Source organism: Pocillopora verrucosa, chromosome 8 (assembly GCF_036669915.1).
Source record: "Pocillopora verrucosa isolate sample1 chromosome 8, ASM3666991v2, whole genome shotgun sequence".
NCBI lineage: Eukaryota > Metazoa > Cnidaria > Anthozoa > Scleractinia > Pocilloporidae > Pocillopora > Pocillopora verrucosa.
Window position 1 is genome coordinate 184,048 of NC_089319.1, and position 17,821 is coordinate 201,868.

Sequence of the window (17,821 nt, forward strand, 5' to 3'; positions counted from 1 at the left end):
TGACGTACACCCATGTGGCTTGTTAACGAAATGTCCCTGATTGGTCAATATGTTATTACGTAGTCGTTCTTCTGCGAATTGGCACGACGTAGGGGAGAGGTAGAACAGGATTAAGGTTCACGGTATAACTTAACGTAAACTGTAGGACACCTTTGATGATTTCAAAATCGCGCCGCCGTCCAATATATTGCTGATGGCAACCAGGTTTCAAATAGAGCAGAATGGAATCATTGGCTGAAAGGGTTTTTTAACAACGAAAATGGTTCCAAGAATCAAGCAAGGCAGCAGCTAATAACTATAAAACTGTACTATGTTCATTTTGCACTCTCTTTCACTGGAAACATTTAAATTACAGCTTTACCTTAACAAAGGGTAGAATCTGTCAGTCATGAAATTTGATGCCAGTAACTGGCTGGTAAAATTGATAGTTTCACTAACAAAAGATATTACAGCATTATCACCAAGTGATGGTGACTGAGATTATACACTGCAGATTTACACACAATAAGGCCTTAGGGTTAAGAGTTGTATGAGATTACCCTATATTATCTTTTCTTCTAAAATAATTAACCAATGGCATTTATTTTTGTTTGCTCATTAATAGCTGCACATGGTAAGTGAAGATAATTTTATATTTACTGGTTGCTTTGTAAAAAACTGGAACCATTGCAGTCCCCATTCTTCCCATTTAAACATCCGAATTTAGCAGGAGGGTACTAAACCAAATAGAAGACTTAAAAACGTAATATTTGTTCTTAATTGGGGAAAGTTTTAGTAATTAAAACCACAAAAAGGAAAACAATTGCATCTTGGCTGTCTAAAAGTTTGTATTATACTAGAAAGAAAGAAGACAACTAATCTTCCCAATTACCTTCCTTTGGAAAGTCGTTCAAAAAGATCCTTCTAGTTCAAAGCTACTCACAAAATTTCCTCAAATTATTTCAAAACCAAGTTAAGGAGATGGAAAGAATATTCTTACCCTTTTCAATCAAATAACAAAAAATATATTTCCAGCACATGTAATTTGGAATTGGTTTAGGGGAATTAGGGAAATTATACCTAACACAGAATTTAAAGAATCATTGAAAATTGGTGTCAATGGCTTGAGAACATTTGGGAAATATTAGTATCAAAGTGTAAGAAACAAGATCAAGAATCTTTTGTTCAGTATTTTCAATTTCAAAAAAACCCTAACTATTCAAAACATCAACCAAAATGTACAGTGCCAATCCAATTTTGAGAAATCAGAGGGTTTAAGAAGAGAGAATCCACCAAGAAAGACCTCTCTCTTTTCTCACTGCTTTGAGCTTTTTCACCTCATTCAAAGAATGTGTCAGTAAAGCCTGTGATAGTACATATCATTTTTTTGTTAGCCTCCAGAAACTGGCTTTGATCAACATTTTTAATGGATAGACATGAGAATCTGAAATTTGGCAGATTGGATTATCTTGACAGATTTATCCAAAATGCACCTTTCTGTTACAATAAGTCATTTTCATGTTCCCAGTCAATATATGTTATATACCACAGTTCTTAATTAAAAAAAAAAAGGATTACAAGGAAGTACTTCTTAAAATCCTTCACATAATAACTGAGCCAAATAATGCTATTTTTACTCTGTCCAGTTTACAACAGAGAATAAGAGAAAAAAAAAACTAACAAACAAACAAAAAACAGTCTCCCTTCACTATAAACTTGACTGTTCCAGTTCTTGCAATATGGGTGTTATCCAACTTTGGGTGTCAAAACTACCATCTGTTCCATTTCCTTTTACAAAATTATGCTCCTGGTCAAGGTAAAATAGAAAAGGAATTATGACTACAAACAAATTACAATTATATTATCTGTCAATACATTCTAAATAATTTAGTCTTTTTCTGAGATAACTAGAAGGTAGCAACAAATTTAAATATCAATTTTGCAAAAAAAACAACTATAAGAAAAAACCTTGTTAATGACTTTTCCACAGCATGTGATGTCTTTCATACTAATGGTTTTTTATTTAACAAAGTTATCAAAATGATGAAAAAACCATTACCTCAAAAGGTTTATAAAATATGTATTCCTTGATCACTAAAAAGTCAAGTATGCAGCATGCAAAGTGAATAAAATTTTAAGAATATATGGCTGTCGTAACAATTTTTGACGTTAAGATATGTCTACTTACCATGAGCGAGACATAGTTAGGCCTTTTACTGTAGTCTTTCTGTAAGCTGCAGATTCAAATTAAAGGTAAAACAACATTAACCCTGAAGTTTCTCCTGTTAGCTAAATGATCATTTTGATTAACCTGAATACCATACAGCCAACCATTGCCAATGGTTTTAGGAGATGAGAACAAAGACCTCAAATAATATCAAATAGTTGAACTGATTTCATAACTAATTCTCACAAATGATATTAAAGTTATTTATAAATAACAGTAGGGAGAATCAAACTATGATTAAGATCCCAGTGTGAAAGGGTAAATTAAAAAGTGTTATATGGCTTGCCAAAAATTGAAAATTACCATTGAACAACAAAATCTCTTAGTTCATCCGAGTATGGTCCCCCATCAGGAAGAGTTGGTGAAGGCTCATGAACAACTTGTTTCAGCTGCTCAAATGGTGTCTTCCACTGAGTGTATGGAAATTTACCAGTTGCCAGTTCTATCTGTAAAAGACAGGACCACTATTTACAACCTTGGAGTCATAGTTAGAATCCTTGAATCAATCCCTCTCATTTGTTGCTCATAAGTAGCTATTGGGTACTTAAAATTAGTTTGTTTCTGTCCTAGAGAGAAATCTGATCCCAAGTTTAAGAACAGGAGAGAGCCTCTACAATCACTTTCTGGGTGGTATAGGTTCGAATCCTGACAAAATCTTCAGGCTTTTTTTCTTCAATTGTTTTACCTGCTAGTAAAACTATATGTTGGGTACTGTGGTGTTTCAGGGAAGAGCAAGTATCCTTATGTATTGGGTACCCCATTGATTTGGGGGAAGCACAAGACTTAGTATGTATAAGTTACCATAGTGATTCCTAGGCTCCAAATGTCAGAGCGAATATCATATCCTTCCATGTTTTTGGCTGGGTTGATTCTCTCAGGCTAAAAAAAGAAATTAGAAAAATGTCATAATCCATAATATTTATCATATTTAGCCATTGAACAACTCATCTAGGCACATATCATTTTCTTGAGTGACTTGTGATTTTTAAAATACTTACTGCCATGTAAGGTTTGCATCCTGCATCAACAGTTTTTGCCAGTGAGTCTACCAGCTGACCACTTATTCCAAAATCACACAGTTTAAAATTTCCTTTTTCATCCACTAAAATGTTAGAAGGCTTCACATCTATAAATAAAGCAATTAAAATAATCTGTGGTGATTTCAGTTTTTGTTTAACTCTTTGAACCACAAGAGCACACAATCTTTGATGATTGTAATTTGGCACCCTATTAAAATTGTGGTGTAGTTGTTGTTGCTCACCTTATGATCTACATCAGGTGGGAAGTACAATGGAATATAATGGTTAGTGTCCTTGACTTGGGATCACATTGAACCCCTTGTCAAATACTCACTGTCCTGAATTCTTAAGCAAGACACTTTTACTATAACCATTAATCTCTCTCACCAAGATTATTTTATACACCCATTATAAGCAATGCTGGTCAGTCAATCAGAAAAATAAGACAAAATGCTGAAGGTTTACTTTTGCCACAAAATCAAGGACCATAGGCTCAAGAGAAAACTTTAACTGATCTCCTACAAACATTATTGTAAATCATTCATTATTGTTACAAAACCTTAACCCAAAATCAAAGTAACATATTCTAAAGAAAAGCTGTTTATCACTTTCTTCATGATTTACAAACTTTTCTCATTACAAGTTCTTTCAACTTTCTGAAGGGGCTATCATAGCAGGAAAACATGGGAGAGCATTTTGGTGTTTTAATCAAAATAAAAAAATATGGTAAAAAATATTAAGGAAAACTAATGATAAATCAAGTGCTTACCTCTGTGGATTACATGCAGTTTACTGTGAAGATAATTTAATGCATGGACCATCTGTGTGTCAGGAAATAAAACATAATTATTTCAAATATGAATTTTTTTGTACTTGTAAGAGGCAGGTGGGGGTGGTGTCAAATTTAGCGCCATCATTTATTACAAGCTCCTTACTCAATCAAAATAATTATCAACAAGAATACCATATCTGTTATAGACAGCACATTGACTGTTACAGCAGCAATTTATCATCTGAAAGAAAATTCTGATATCTCCAGTTACAATTACAACACAGCCTTCACAATAACCATGTTGTGCATAGCTTAGGAGAGAGTAAATCTGTCAAAACTTACAGCAATGGCTATTTCCCGTAGGACTTCTTCAAGCACCCTTCGGCCAGGAGTGGCATAAACTTTTTTGTAAAGTTTGTCTAGTGATGCTTTCATGAGCTCCATACAAATCCAGACATCTCCCTGGTGAATAAATAGGTCCTCTCATTTAATTGAACAACATCTGGCATAATGAATTGTCCACTATTTGTCAAAATGAATCAAATTGGACAGTTCTAATATAACAAAGACAAACTCCAGAGCAGCAGGAATTGTTAAGGTCAAGTGTAAGTATTACCCTTTGAGTCATACCTCTCTAAACAGTGCTCCATAAAAATGTACAGTGTAAGGGCAGTCAGTTACTCTCATCGACACATCCAAATCCATCAAAAGCCTTTTCTGCTCTGTTGAATTTACATTGGCACGTATTCTCTGATGATAATAAAATAAATTAAATTACAAAAAAATTCATATTACTAGTAAAGAGGGTCCCAGTAGGTTTTTCAAAATCTGAGATATTGTCTTTTAAGATTGTACATAATATTAGTTGCCCTGATCAACTGGCAGATTATCTTACTGTAGATCTCATATTCATGAAAGAAATTTACGTAAGACTTTATTGCATCTTCCCAAGATCAAAACAAATACTGGCCGAACCATTTTTCAGTATTCTGCTGCAGAAGATAGTTTTACTAAGTACATTAGAGATATAAACTTTTTGAAGAGGTTAAAGACTGAGTTATATGGTTGTTTTAGAGATTTAGATGTTAAATTTCATTGTAGCTTGCTAATTTAGGTTTAATTTTTAGTTGATTTTTTTCTAGTTGTTGATTAAAAAAAAAAAAAAATATATATATATATATATATATATTGATATTTTAAATTTTAATATTTATATTTAAAATAATATAAATATACTATTTAAATATAAATATATTTAAATATATTTTAGGTTTATATTTCAAGGTATTATAATAATTTTTTTACGAATTATTTATTGAGATAGAAGTTAAAGGGTTTTTTTTTTTATATATAGCTACACATGGGTTGATACCAGCTTTTATTATAGTACTAGCTGATCAATTTTGTAGGGTAAATAAAATTATTAGAATTATTATTAAAGTTGAATTAGAGGAACTTGTTACCATGACTAGCCAATGTTATTTGTGCAAAAATTTGAAAGCTAATAAAACGAGCAAAATTTTTGGTCAAAAGAGATAAACTTTTGTCTTACAGTGACTAGAGACTTCAATGAATCAATGCTGGTAAAGAATATCAAGAGCTAATAAAAAGGCCCTTTTGAGTTTAGGTAATGGACTAAAACAAGAATTTTTCGTCAGAATTGGGATTGGTCAGTATAATCAGCCAGGATTGCAATGGAAAATTTAGTTGAGATTGCAGGATTGAAGAACAATACTGAAGAACCTCAGTAAAATTATTCTAAAACTGGAAAAAGTATTTTACACTTACTTTGACAGCCATTATAAACCCTGTTGGTTGATGTTGCATTTTGTAAACAAAACCATATGCTCCATGTCCTAGCTCCTTTATTTCCTTTAAATCATCTGCATTACATTCAAAGTCCTGTAATAAGCATAAAAAGAACAAGAAATATTGTGTACCTCTGATGTACCATAAAATGGTCAGAAAAACTACCTCTGTTTTGTTAATACCTTGGGGTATTTTACTGAGTAATTGCTTGTGTAGTGTCCATTATGATGCAATTTCAGATTTTCCTGCCTAGAGAATATTCATAATAACTTACAGAAAGAGAGAAAGAGAACAAGAAAACTTCTAGACTGTTGATCAATTAGTGACAAAGTACCAACCTTGCCATTAACAGTAAGTGTAGCTTTATCACTCAAATTCCTGGGTGGAGTGGTGCTGAAAATTAGGTAGGATGAACCAAGTACTCAGTTATTCAAAGTAAATAGCTGACTTTTGAGGTGATCTTCTATAATCTAACAATAAGTATCTACCAACAAATATATTTTGATCAATATTGTTTAAGTTAATCCAAAAATAAATAAAACATGCCGAAGTTGGTTCAACCCTTTAACTCCCATGAGTGACCAAGAGAGAATTTCTCCTTACAATATTAATACACTATCAACCACATAAGTAATGAGAATAAAGAAAAATATCAATTTGGGGATCATTAGTTGATCCAATACTTAATTCTCTGAACTAACATTATAAGAATTATGTTGACAGTGAGGAGAAAAAATTTGATCTAAGAGTTAAAGGGTTAAAACTTCTAACCCTAACCTAGGCAAAGATGATCATTCAATCTGTTATCTAAAATAACAAGGGCTAGCCTTTAAGGGTCTGCTGACTAATCATTAATTAGTGAACTCTAATGAATTATTATTTGCTACATCTGATTCGGGCTTTGCTAGCAACAACTTGGACATGCTGTGTCACAAGAATGCAAAATAAACCTTAAATAGCACTTACGATGGGGATGTGGTAGGTGATGGATGACTTTTTGTAAAATCAAATTTACTAGGCTTTTGTTTTTTCCCTTTCTTTCCTGTAATTAACAAAGGGAGACTTCAGATTCACTACACAGGTAACAATTTTCAGAATGACCTTGTATGTAATGCACTTTCCAGCCTACACTTCCAAACTAATGAAACACAAGGTCATAAATGATATGTTTGCTACCTGAATACCAGTTTAAACAGAACATAGAAAACCCACAGCTGTGACTGCATTAGAGTACACTTCAGAGCACAAATAATTTTTAAAAAGTAATGGTAATTATTGAAGGTATCAAATGTAAGTAATTAGGCCATAAATATCAAATTTCAACATCCATTGAGCACTTTACTAAAGTGCATGTTTAGCTATTCCATTATTTTGTACCATGCATGTTGCACTAAATCTTGCATATCATCTCAGACATGAGGCCAAAAGATAAGATAATTGATAGGAGAAAGTGAAAATTAAGAAACTCAAATTTTACTACCTGTCTAGATAATCATAGCTTCACTAAAAGTAGAGCTTCTTTAGTGTAAATCAAAGTGGAATAAATCTCTCATTTTCTGAAGCAACCATTTAGCTGAAATCAATTATGCGTCTGGATTAATTCCTTTGTAAAATAATTAAGAACAACACATTATGTTTGAAGCAGGCTGCATATATTTGTTTATTTATAAGAGCATTAATGCACAGGGCAAGCTATAACTCGCGTGATTGATAAAAAGAACTCTGTCTTTAAGAGTTGTTTGATTTCCTAACCTCCTTTGGGTGAACTGGACATGACTCTCGTCGGATCTTTGGATGAAGTAATATAAAAAATTCCATGTGAGAAATTTAACTCTGACACTGACCCACAAATATGGTAAATAAAAGAGCATATCTTATCTTACCTTCAATATTTGCCTGCAGCTCGTTTTCTATAAATCTCTTAACCAGAACAACTGACGGAGGGATTCCCCCCTCAGCTCGGCGTAAGGTAACGTGATTAGAAATTCTGTCTCATAGTCGTAATAGCAATATTTAGCACAAGAACTAATCCATTCAACGCGGAAAAAAAACTAGGCGGAGTGTGCACGAGTGGTCCCGAGCGGTTAGGAGCCAGCGGCTAAACATCTGACCATAGATTATGTGGTGTAAAATGTTGTGTAACGACGACACACAGAACCTCTCTTTAAACTAAGGCCCAGGCCTCACAAACCTACTACCCACGACGAGAAACAATTAGATGACATTCCTAACAAATCAGGACCATGGATGTCGCGGGAAGACTTGTGGACTGGGATGTTTCGTCTCCTTTTTCGCCCTTGTCACACAGTGTCCGCGTTCTGGAAACCATGAACAAACACAGGAAAGATTGCCTTAAGCTGTGTGATGTCGTTCTTAAAATTGGAGACGAACATATTCCAACTCACAGGGCGGTATTGGCAGCCTGCAGTTCGTACTTCTACGCCATGTTTACGAGCGATCTGGTCGAGAGCCGACAAAAAGTTATTACCATGAAAGATATAGACGCCTCTGTGATCCAAATGTTAGTGGATTTTGCTTACACGGGAAAGCTTGATGTCAATGTTGAAAATGTACAAACCATATTGTCAACGGCATCGTTGGTGCAATTTCACGAAGTGCGAGATTTATGCTGTCAATTTTTGGAAACACAGTTGGATCCTTCGAACTGCTTGGGAATCAGGAAATTTACGGAAACTCATGGCTGTACTAATTTCCTAGAAGTTGTGGACAATTTTGTGTTGGAAAACTTTCGGGATGTTATGAAATCAGAGGAATATGCTTTGCTACCGAGTGAGTTACTGGTGAAAGTGGTCTCAAGCGATGACTTGAACATAATTGCTGAAGAGGAAGTGTATGAAGCTGTTATGTCTTGGGTAAAGCATGACCTAAACAATCGCGTGAAACAACTCCCTCATTTGATAGAGTTCGTTCGAATGCCTTTGATTTCAAAACATTACCTTCTGGACCGAATTGATGCAGACAACTTGATACGCTCCAATTTGAAATGTAGAGATTTATTGGATGAAGCGAAGAAGTATCATCTGATACCTGAGCAGCGAGGACTGTTTCGCACAGATCGTATGAAACCCAGAAAATCTATGATGGGAACATTATATGCGGTTGGAGGAAAAGAAGCCGGGGAAACTATTTCAAATACAGTGGAGTGCTACAGGTAGGTTACCGACTTCCTTTTAGTCATTGATTGATGGCACTCATCTGAAGTTAAAGTTTAACTCAAGTTCAACAGCGTCTGTATATACAGCCGCTGTATATTTTAGTTTTTCTTTTTTTGTTTTTTATTGTAAAAATATTAACTTCCAACTCGAGCAAAGCCGAATATCTGAAACATTTATTTATCAAAACAGGCTGGAACAGTCAGGATTAAAGGTTCTTTCTCTTTTAAAACCAGATCTTTATTATTTGGAACAATGTCTTTTTTGGGATAAAATTTTGGCATTCTTCTAGAGGAGATAATTTTCTAGCTAAGTAAAATTTACACCTTGAGAGAGGTGTGATCAAAATCACCCTGGCATGTCTGAAGGATGTAAATGAAAAAAAATTTTCCCTCTTCTTTTTATTGGCCAACAGGTTCATATACTGGTTCTCTTCTTAAGATCGTTAAATTGTAAATAGTTCTCTTACTGCAATGTGCAGATAAATTAAAGCTTCTACTCAAATATGGGAAGTGCATGGTTAAAGCTGTATGCATGCATGGTTGATTAGCGGACAATATTTGTGTCATTTCTTTCCCTTATCACCAGTTTACAAACAAACATTTGGCAGCAAGCCCCACCACTTAATGTCCCAAGGCAACAACTTGGTACTGGAAGTTTAGGAGGCTTCCTGTATGCTGTTGGTGGTTCAGATGGGTATTCGCGTTTGAGCACAGTGGAACGCTTTTCATTAGAGACAAACCAGTGGATGTATGTCAAGGCACTTAATACTAGTCGCTCTGGTGTTGGAGTTGGTGTTCTTGGTGAAGCAATGTATGCAATGGGTGGTTATGATGGGCGATCATGTTTAAAAACAGTTGAAAGATATGACCCACTGGTTGATATCTGGAGTTTTGTTGCACCTACAAATATTACCCGCAGCTTCCCTGGTATGTAACAGATTCCTTCACAGTTCCTTTTATTGCAATGGTTGTTTGTGATCATCCAGAAAGGGTGAAAATTTCATATTAATTATCCATTCAAGTTTAATTTAATGAATATTTGGCTGATTTAGTGTCAAGATGCAAAATATTGAACTTTTTGATATAGTATCTAGATTGTCAAGTGTATACAAGATAGACCATTGTTGCTATGGATAATAAGAGTTCTTGTTCAAACAGGAGTGGCACAGCTTGGAGACCTCATCTTTGTGATTGGTGGTAACGATGGAGTCTCATTCCTCAACTCAATTGAATGCTATGATCCTCATACAAACAGATGGACTCTTCTACCCCCCATGAGTCGGCCCAGGGCTGGGATTGGAGCTGCAGCTTTAGATGGTTACATCTATGCTATTGGTGGTTTTGATGGTGCATCAAGGCTTGATATAGTTGAGATGTTTGAACCCCGTAAGAATGCATGGATAGAAGTTGCTCCTCTCAATTCATGTCGTGATGGTGTTTGTGTAATGACCTATGGTTGCTGGGTTTATGCCGTTGGAGGTATTGATGGTCCATCATATCTTAACACAGTGGAGGCATATGATCCAAGAAATGACCAATGGGAAGATGTAGTTCCTATGACAAGATGTCGGGCTGCAGCAGGGGTTGCAGTTTTACACAGCCCTGTTTAATATATAAGTGATGGAATATAATCTTTGTGGAATGGTTTGGGTTTAGGGGAATTTTAGGTAGTTATGTCGAATGTTGACACACAGAAGAATTCTTTCAACCTCAAGTGTTTGGATGAGACCATTAAAACACAGGAAAAGTCCCCTGTTGCTTTTAGAAAATATTTCTCAGAATGAAGTCAAAACTAAAACTTCACAAACATGCTTATTGACTTATATCTGAACACATCAATTAACAAAAAGAGAAAATAAGGTATCTGTCATTTTGTAAAATTTCATCTTCGTTAAATATGAACCCTTAGTAAAAGCTATTTGCTTTAATAATATATTAAATAGGAAAATTCTTTCATCACGTATGTCTATTTGTAAAAGTTTAATATGTTGTTTCTTTCTTTTGGTAGTCAGTTAAATTGTATTTTTTGAGCAAAATCCAAGCTTAATCCTTTTTAATGTGGTGTCATTACTTAGTTGTAGACATAAGCTTTTCCTGCCAAGACACGCTCAGTTGTTGCACCACCATGTTGCATCTTTTTTATAACCAATGTCACCTAACTAACAGAAGCAAATAGCGCTGCCTTTCATTTTTAAGTTTGCATTGCAACAAAATTTGTCTGCAGATTCATATTCTGTATAAAATATGATTGTAGTTGGTTGTTTTTGCTAGTAAGAATTCAAGGGTTGGGTTCATCATCCCTGTTTATTGCAGTTCCTTGAAATACTCGAGTCTGATTGTCACAAAAATTTTAATCATTTTTATGTTTGGTACATTTTTGCAGATCAATTCCAATCTGGCATACAATGCAGTATGTTTGTATTTGCACTTAATGAAATTTTTCTGACCCTAATTCCAGTTTGGACACCAGTGTCCACCTTTTAAAAATTGTTTATCTAGAACCTGTAATAATAATAATAATAATAATAACAACAACAACAAAACAATCAGCTTTATCCACTGCCTACAATTTAATTGCTGTATGACATTGTGGACCTTTAAGCAACTACAGCCCAAGTTTGAGTAATTCTCATCACTCTCATCTCATGTTTCTCTTTTTGTGTCTAAAGGTCTCTAAATTGATGTTGTTTTATTCTTTATTTTCTAAGAAGATTTTCTTTTTTTCCCTGATGCATTGTTCAATTTATTAGAACCACTCCATGGATTGATTACTAGTCAAAAATTGCACAGTTTAGTCTAAGTTACTATTATTCTATTTTAATATTCTTTCATTGAGAGTACTGTGTCCATACATATTGCAAAGTAAAGACTTCACAAGAGATTATTAGGTGTTTAATGTATTAGAATTAGCATCATGCAATGAAGCATTCCCCTTAAGTTAGTGCCTCTCACTTCTTGCAAAAATGTTAGAGACATAGTTGAATTTGCTCATTACTAATTGGGAAGTCTTGTACTAGTAGTTAAGGTGTACTAAGTCTCTAGATTATTATGATGAAAGTTATATTTTACATTAATGTTAAAATTTGTTGAAGATAGTTAGAATAATATTATTGAGATCTGATTAATGACCTCAGTTACAAAGATTCTAATTTTGGAAATAATTTACATTAGAGACATATTTACTTAATGCAAATGTAAGATGGCTGTACACTAACGTTATTCTGTGTTACTGTCAGAGAAATGTTTAATATGTGCTCTATTGGAGTACTTTTTGTGTTAGGATTAAAATAGAAGCTGCTTTGAACTAAATTCTAGTAAATTTGGGAATCAAATTGAATAAAATTTGAAATCTTTTTCTCTGTCAAGGTTGCTTTGTACAACTGTCTCATCCACTCTATCTTTATATCTGTGTATCTTGTTTCGCCAAACTCACTGAACTGATTTGAATGGATTTTCTTGCCCTCTTTTCCCCTTCATTTTTCCACATCACACAATCCATTCATACACTTTTTTGTGTGGGACTATGTCCTTTGCTCTAGAACCTTAAATGTTGCATTAATCACTAAACCTAATTAACCCTTTTCCTTCAGATGAGGCTAGTGCTGAAAGAGGCTATGGTCCCCTCTTTAACTGAGCAAAATTGAACTTCAGAAGCAAGGAAAATTGTCCTATACATTAAGGCAACAGTCTGTTCATTTATTACAGTATGCTGCCTGCAGAAGTTGTGGAATCTAAGGTTCACAATGGATGCCTTTAAATCCACTTATAGATCACAAACCTGACAATGAAATGCTTGATACACCAATGCACACTAAAGGGTGAGGAAAATTCTATTGTATGCACAAGGTATATGGATATGGGAACTGAAGCAAACCTTGACTTAATTTCTGCAAATTGAATTAGTTTATTTTTCGGTCTGTAACGAGGAAACACAGCACAAACTTAATTTTGTACAAAGTAGGTACTATCCCATGACTTGATTGTTCTTTTTCTAAACAGTGGTAACAACACAATGTCTAAATGCTAGAACCACTTTTGGTTACAGTTAAATTTCCATCTGTGCTTTAATTGATGCCTTAACATTTAGTGTTGATGGAAGAGCAGAAAAGCTCATTGGGTGGCAGGTTAGTGTTCTTAAATTAAGCATCACACATGTCTTTGTACTGGAGAAGGCAGGAACTGTCACCAACAACACTTTCTGACCATTTTCACCTAAAGAGAGACGGTAACTATAAATTAAAATCAACGCTGAATAAAGTAATTCTTTTCTTTGATCAATTCATTGTTACTTGCATGCTTACCATGGATAAATTTGCTTGCATACTTGTGTTGATTGCCAACGAAGTACACATGTGGACATTTCTCCAAAATAAAAGGATCCTTCTCATAGTATGGGTAACACCCTGAAAAAAGAAGTGTGAAAATGGCAAATGGCCACAAAAAAGCTAATCACCATTGCTGAGAATACCTATGATGAGCACTTGCTGGTAAGTCCAGAAACAGAAGAAAAAGACTCAGTGCTTGAACATATATATTTCTAATCAGGAATCCTGTGCACCAAGCACTAAGTTATTGATTCTCCATCATGGTGACAGCAGATCAATAGCAGTATCTGGGCAACTGCCCATCTACCCTCCCTTAACTCAACACCAGTCAATTGATAACAAGTTAGGGTTAATGTTGAGTTAGGGGAGGGGTAGGTGGGCAGTTTCCCAGATACTGATATTGATCTGTGACAGCCCCTGTTAAACACAGCTCTACAACACAATGTGTGCTGTTTCTTATCTTCAACTCTCTTTGTTTGTTTTGTTCATTTAGGAGGTCACCACCCTACCAGCCTTGGTCCAACTTTATTTTTTTGTCCTGTATCCTTGAGCATCAAGAGGGCCAAAAGCTTACAGCAGAAGGACATTTATTTCATCAAAACAACCCTCTTATAGAGAAAGCCCAAGGCCCACTGATTGCATAAACCCATGATTGAGGTTTGACCTTGTGTAAATACCCAGTGCGAAAAAACTGTTTGAACCAACACTCCCCCTGTTCTCCCCAAGCCTCCAATTTTGCTTTAGCATAAAAAGGAAGTGAATTCCTCAGACAACTACCTAAGGTGTCTGGAGCTGTGGGTGCAATGTGACCCCAATTCATGCTGTGTTCTAGAATGTCCAAACCATCTTCAAATGTTGAAACCCTGTGAATGTCTTGAACATTTTGTCCTGAGGTTCCAAGGATTCTGCAAATAAAGTTTTAAAATGAAAATAATTCAAGCAAACTGCCACAAAAATTAAGTTCATAAGGAGTTTCTTTCATGATCATAAATGATTTAAATCACAAAAACCTCTATCAATAGGTCCTGGTCAACTTTCTAATCTTTATATAGGGTTATACATACATATAGATTTCCCTACTTTACCCAACCATGCAGTTACAGGACAGACTGCAGGTTGTACTCTGTGGAAAACGTTACCTTAGTCCACCAATTACAGCTTCATATGGGTTGGTCACACTTTGAAATGTTGGATAAGCAGCTGCTTGGGGAAACATGCAGCGATGAAAAGGTTGCTGTGGCACTGTGTGATTAGCAGGATCAAACTCCCCAGGCATTATGTCTACTGGAACACATGACTAGTGATGGAAATGTCAATTAATTCACCATATTGTTCATTCGTGTTCAATATTATTCAGAAAACCACAATTCACATGGTATGATTTCAAAATCTTAACTTCAGAAACATTCTGCATTACTTACAGCCAGTCGCATTACAAATTCATCCAACCTCTTCATAGCCTCCACACTACCAGCCTCAGTATTTCTAGTCAAATACTTTGCCTGTTGGGAACAGTCATGTTTTAATGTACTGTTTGTCACAAGTGCAATAATCTAAATTATAAATATGCAAATCCCCATAACACTCTCTTCATTATAAAAAACTGTTAATCATAAGCTGATGGAAAATAATTCATACTACATCAAACACAGAGAAGACAAGAATGCCAAAAAGTTGTAAATAGCGTACCTTTGCTTCACTGTCTTTATTAAGTGTATAATGGCTCAAGGAATTTCCAGCAATGATAACTCGGCTTATCTTTGCACAAGATTCTTGATCCTAGTTATTCAATGGGTTACAATGTAAAATTAATTTCCAGCAAGTGATCATCTTAAATTTCAAGCCTATGCAGTAAATTATAAGTGGAGGTCACTAAAATCTGGTATGACCATTAGGGTCTCAATTTTGGGTCATAACCTTAAGTAAGAGGGTCTCTATCAAGGCACAAATACATCCAAAAGGAAAATATTTTGAAAAAAGTGATACAAGTGATACAAACAAAGAAACTTTCTGGCAAAAATCATTATTTGAAGTACAGTCTGCCGGAGTGCATTTCTTATGAGTACCAAGTTAAGTTACTCTCTACAATGAAGCCTTGTGGGATAAACTTTTCTTCAAAGGTTAACAATTCATTCCTTCCCAAGCCATAACCAATATGATTCAGCTGGCTGTATGCCATACCAAGAGAGTGGCCATGAGATCGCTTCCAGAGGTCTTTCTTCATTTTGGTAAATAATCTTACTCTCAATATGAAACAAATCTCACCTGTACACAACCAAGCTCTCCAATCACCAAATCAGAAAAAAGCTGAAGGCTGAGTAAATCCTGACTTTTATCACCAAATCCAAGACCAGAGATAAAAGCAACATAACTTAAAATGAAAAAGAAATTAAGCTCTCAGATATACCTCTATATAGACTCATTAAAAAATCTACCATCAAGATAATTATAATCATTGTAGTGACCAGCCCTACCACACAACTCACTCTAGGAAGCTATAAGGAAGTGAAAGAAAGTTTTAAGTTGGTCAGCATAACGATTACTTAAAGAGCTTAGGCTTTCTTAAAGTCATCCTTTGTTAATAAATATATATCTCATGAATGAGTATGACAAAAGCAAATAGGGCAAGAGAGAAAACTTCAAAGAAACTATCTCACCAATCTTCACCCTTGGACAAATGTTGATCAAGGTTTGGTACAGTTTGGTAAGGAAGGCCACTGAAACAATAATCTTCAACAGCAAATTTACCACTGTCAATTGTACAACCACAGAGTGCTACTAAACTTCCTGAAATTAACAAATAACCATTAGTAAAAACTCAAAATAGTTAATGATTGGAGTCTAGAAGTACTGTTGGTCATGTGGTCAGATCAAAGCAACAACAGTAATCCTGTAAAGGGCTTTAATGTTGACAGTGACTGCTGCTTGGACAAACTGAGTGGAAGTCATCATCAGAGTCATGAGAAGTTCTTTGTCAGTTAGGTATGATCATCAAGGTAAGTTTTGCTGTGATGTTTATGGCTGACTCAAGTAGTGTGAGTCAATTGTGATCTAGGTGTTCTGATGCATTGGTAGAATTAGTTCTCTGTTTTAGTTCATTCATTGTTTATTATTGTTGTCAATGATCTATGGTCTGTGACAATTCTGGAATGATAGATGAAGGAAATCTGTGTGAGTGTGTGATTGCCAAAATACCTGTTACACATGTTCCAACTTGTATGTTACCAGTAAGTGACACTCTCTCTGTTTCGTCCTCTATCAAAAGTTCATCACTATCTTCGGTAAATCTATCTCTAGAGGGCTGTGGCATCAAATTATGCTGCCAACAAAATGAACAAGGTAAACCTTTCAATAGATGGACTTGACAGTTGGTTCAGGAAAAAAGACTCATTCTGCTGGTGGTATTTATTTTATTGTACAAGTTTCATCTGTAATCATACAGTTATTTCTAGTATTTATGAATCTAATAGCTTGTACTGTATGCATAAAACTTAGACAAGAATTTTGCAGAAATTGAATGGTATAATCATAAATGGCAGTTTAATTATTTTCAGTCTCACATCAATCATACCTCTTCACTTATCTCCTTTAAAATACTAGGTTTCATTTCCATTTTCTTGAATAGAGTTCCAATCACAAAACATTTTTCATCCGCTTTCACTTCAGACAGTTTCTGTATTTTAAATGCGCTCTCCGTCCCACCTGAAAGGCACAATTTCACATATTTAAAAATCTGTTACAAAAGTTGGACAAAATCCCTCAACGCTACTCCCGCTGACATAAACAGCACCAACCATATTTTTAGTTGATGGAATAAGAACTCAGACACCATGGCCTACAAACCAATCAAAACTAAGGAATTGCAACCGACCATGGCTAGTTTTGATTTGCAACAATTCTCACAAACCGTAAATACGAGGCTAAATTTTTGTGAAGTAAATCGATTACAAACCCCATTTCCTTCTTGCTGCTGTAGCTAACTTCTTCCTCATTGCCATGATACGGACTGAGTAGATCTGGGCATACTGCCTTGAAAAGCTTCTGTCTTTTAACAAAAAGCGCTCCGATTCATTTGAGTAGGAAGAAGTTGTTCTTTCGATCCTGTCTTCCTCTTTAGGTCCCTCGTCATGTAAAGGCTCAGAAAGCAAAAACTCAGCCTTAAGCTCTGTAGCTTTAATATCCAGTTGCTGTGCAGTGAACATTTCAATTTTATCTCCTTTAGCAGTGAAAAAGTATGGAATTGTAATCCTAAAGGGTCGCCATGTTCCATTATTCCCGGGTAACTCTTCGCGCCATAAATTTTAAAGTAACACCGCTGTGTTATAAATACCACGGGCTTGTCTATAACGTTCTATTAAACTATTATCAACAAAATTGTCAAAATGAAAATAACATGTATCTTTGAATGGTGATATTTCAAAAATTATCAAAAGGAAAATTCGATATAAACTCAAGGGTTGTAATTGTTATCATTTATGCCCTTTTTCCATCATTGTTTCAAACCCAGTCCCCCCA

General features: G+C 35.0%; 3 protein-coding genes across 3 annotated transcripts; 1 reads left to right on the forward strand and 2 right to left on the reverse strand.

Moving 5' to 3' along the window:
- Positions 1-309: 309 nt before the first annotated feature.
- On the reverse strand, positions 310-7,884 carry LOC131785830 (dual specificity mitogen-activated protein kinase kinase 6-like). Its single transcript, XM_059102781.2, has 13 exons — positions 7,690-7,884; positions 7,559-7,594; positions 6,773-6,848; positions 6,145-6,199; positions 5,786-5,899; positions 4,628-4,747; positions 4,340-4,459; positions 3,995-4,046; positions 3,205-3,332; positions 3,008-3,085; positions 2,510-2,652; positions 2,168-2,213; positions 310-1,786 (listed from the first exon to the last, which is right to left on the reverse strand). Exons 2-13 carry the CDS (start codon positions 7,578-7,580, stop codon positions 1,688-1,690), a joined length of 1,053 nt encoding a protein of 350 aa, XP_058958764.1. The 5' UTR covers positions 7,581-7,594; positions 7,690-7,884; the 3' UTR covers positions 310-1,687.
- Positions 7,885-8,025: 141 nt separating this feature from the next.
- Positions 8,026-12,335, forward strand: LOC131785827 (kelch-like protein diablo). Its single transcript, XM_059102776.2, has 3 exons — positions 8,026-8,978; positions 9,568-9,908; positions 10,140-12,335. The coding sequence occupies exons 1-3, from the start codon at positions 8,050-8,052 to the stop codon at positions 10,589-10,591; spliced, it is 1,722 nt and encodes a 573-aa protein (XP_058958759.1). The 5' UTR covers positions 8,026-8,049; the 3' UTR covers positions 10,592-12,335.
- Positions 12,320-17,590, reverse strand: LOC131785828 (DNA polymerase delta subunit 2). The gene is made up of 11 exons (XM_059102778.2): positions 17,259-17,590; positions 16,878-17,008; positions 16,502-16,625; positions 15,964-16,093; positions 15,572-15,677; positions 14,996-15,085; positions 14,728-14,808; positions 14,446-14,603; positions 14,084-14,211; positions 13,283-13,384; positions 12,320-13,193 (listed from the first exon to the last, which is right to left on the reverse strand). The coding sequence occupies exons 1-11, from the start codon at positions 17,506-17,508 to the stop codon at positions 13,027-13,029; spliced, it is 1,467 nt and encodes a 488-aa protein (XP_058958761.2). The 5' UTR covers positions 17,509-17,590; the 3' UTR covers positions 12,320-13,026.
- Between the last annotated feature and the right edge of the window lie 231 nt (positions 17,591-17,821).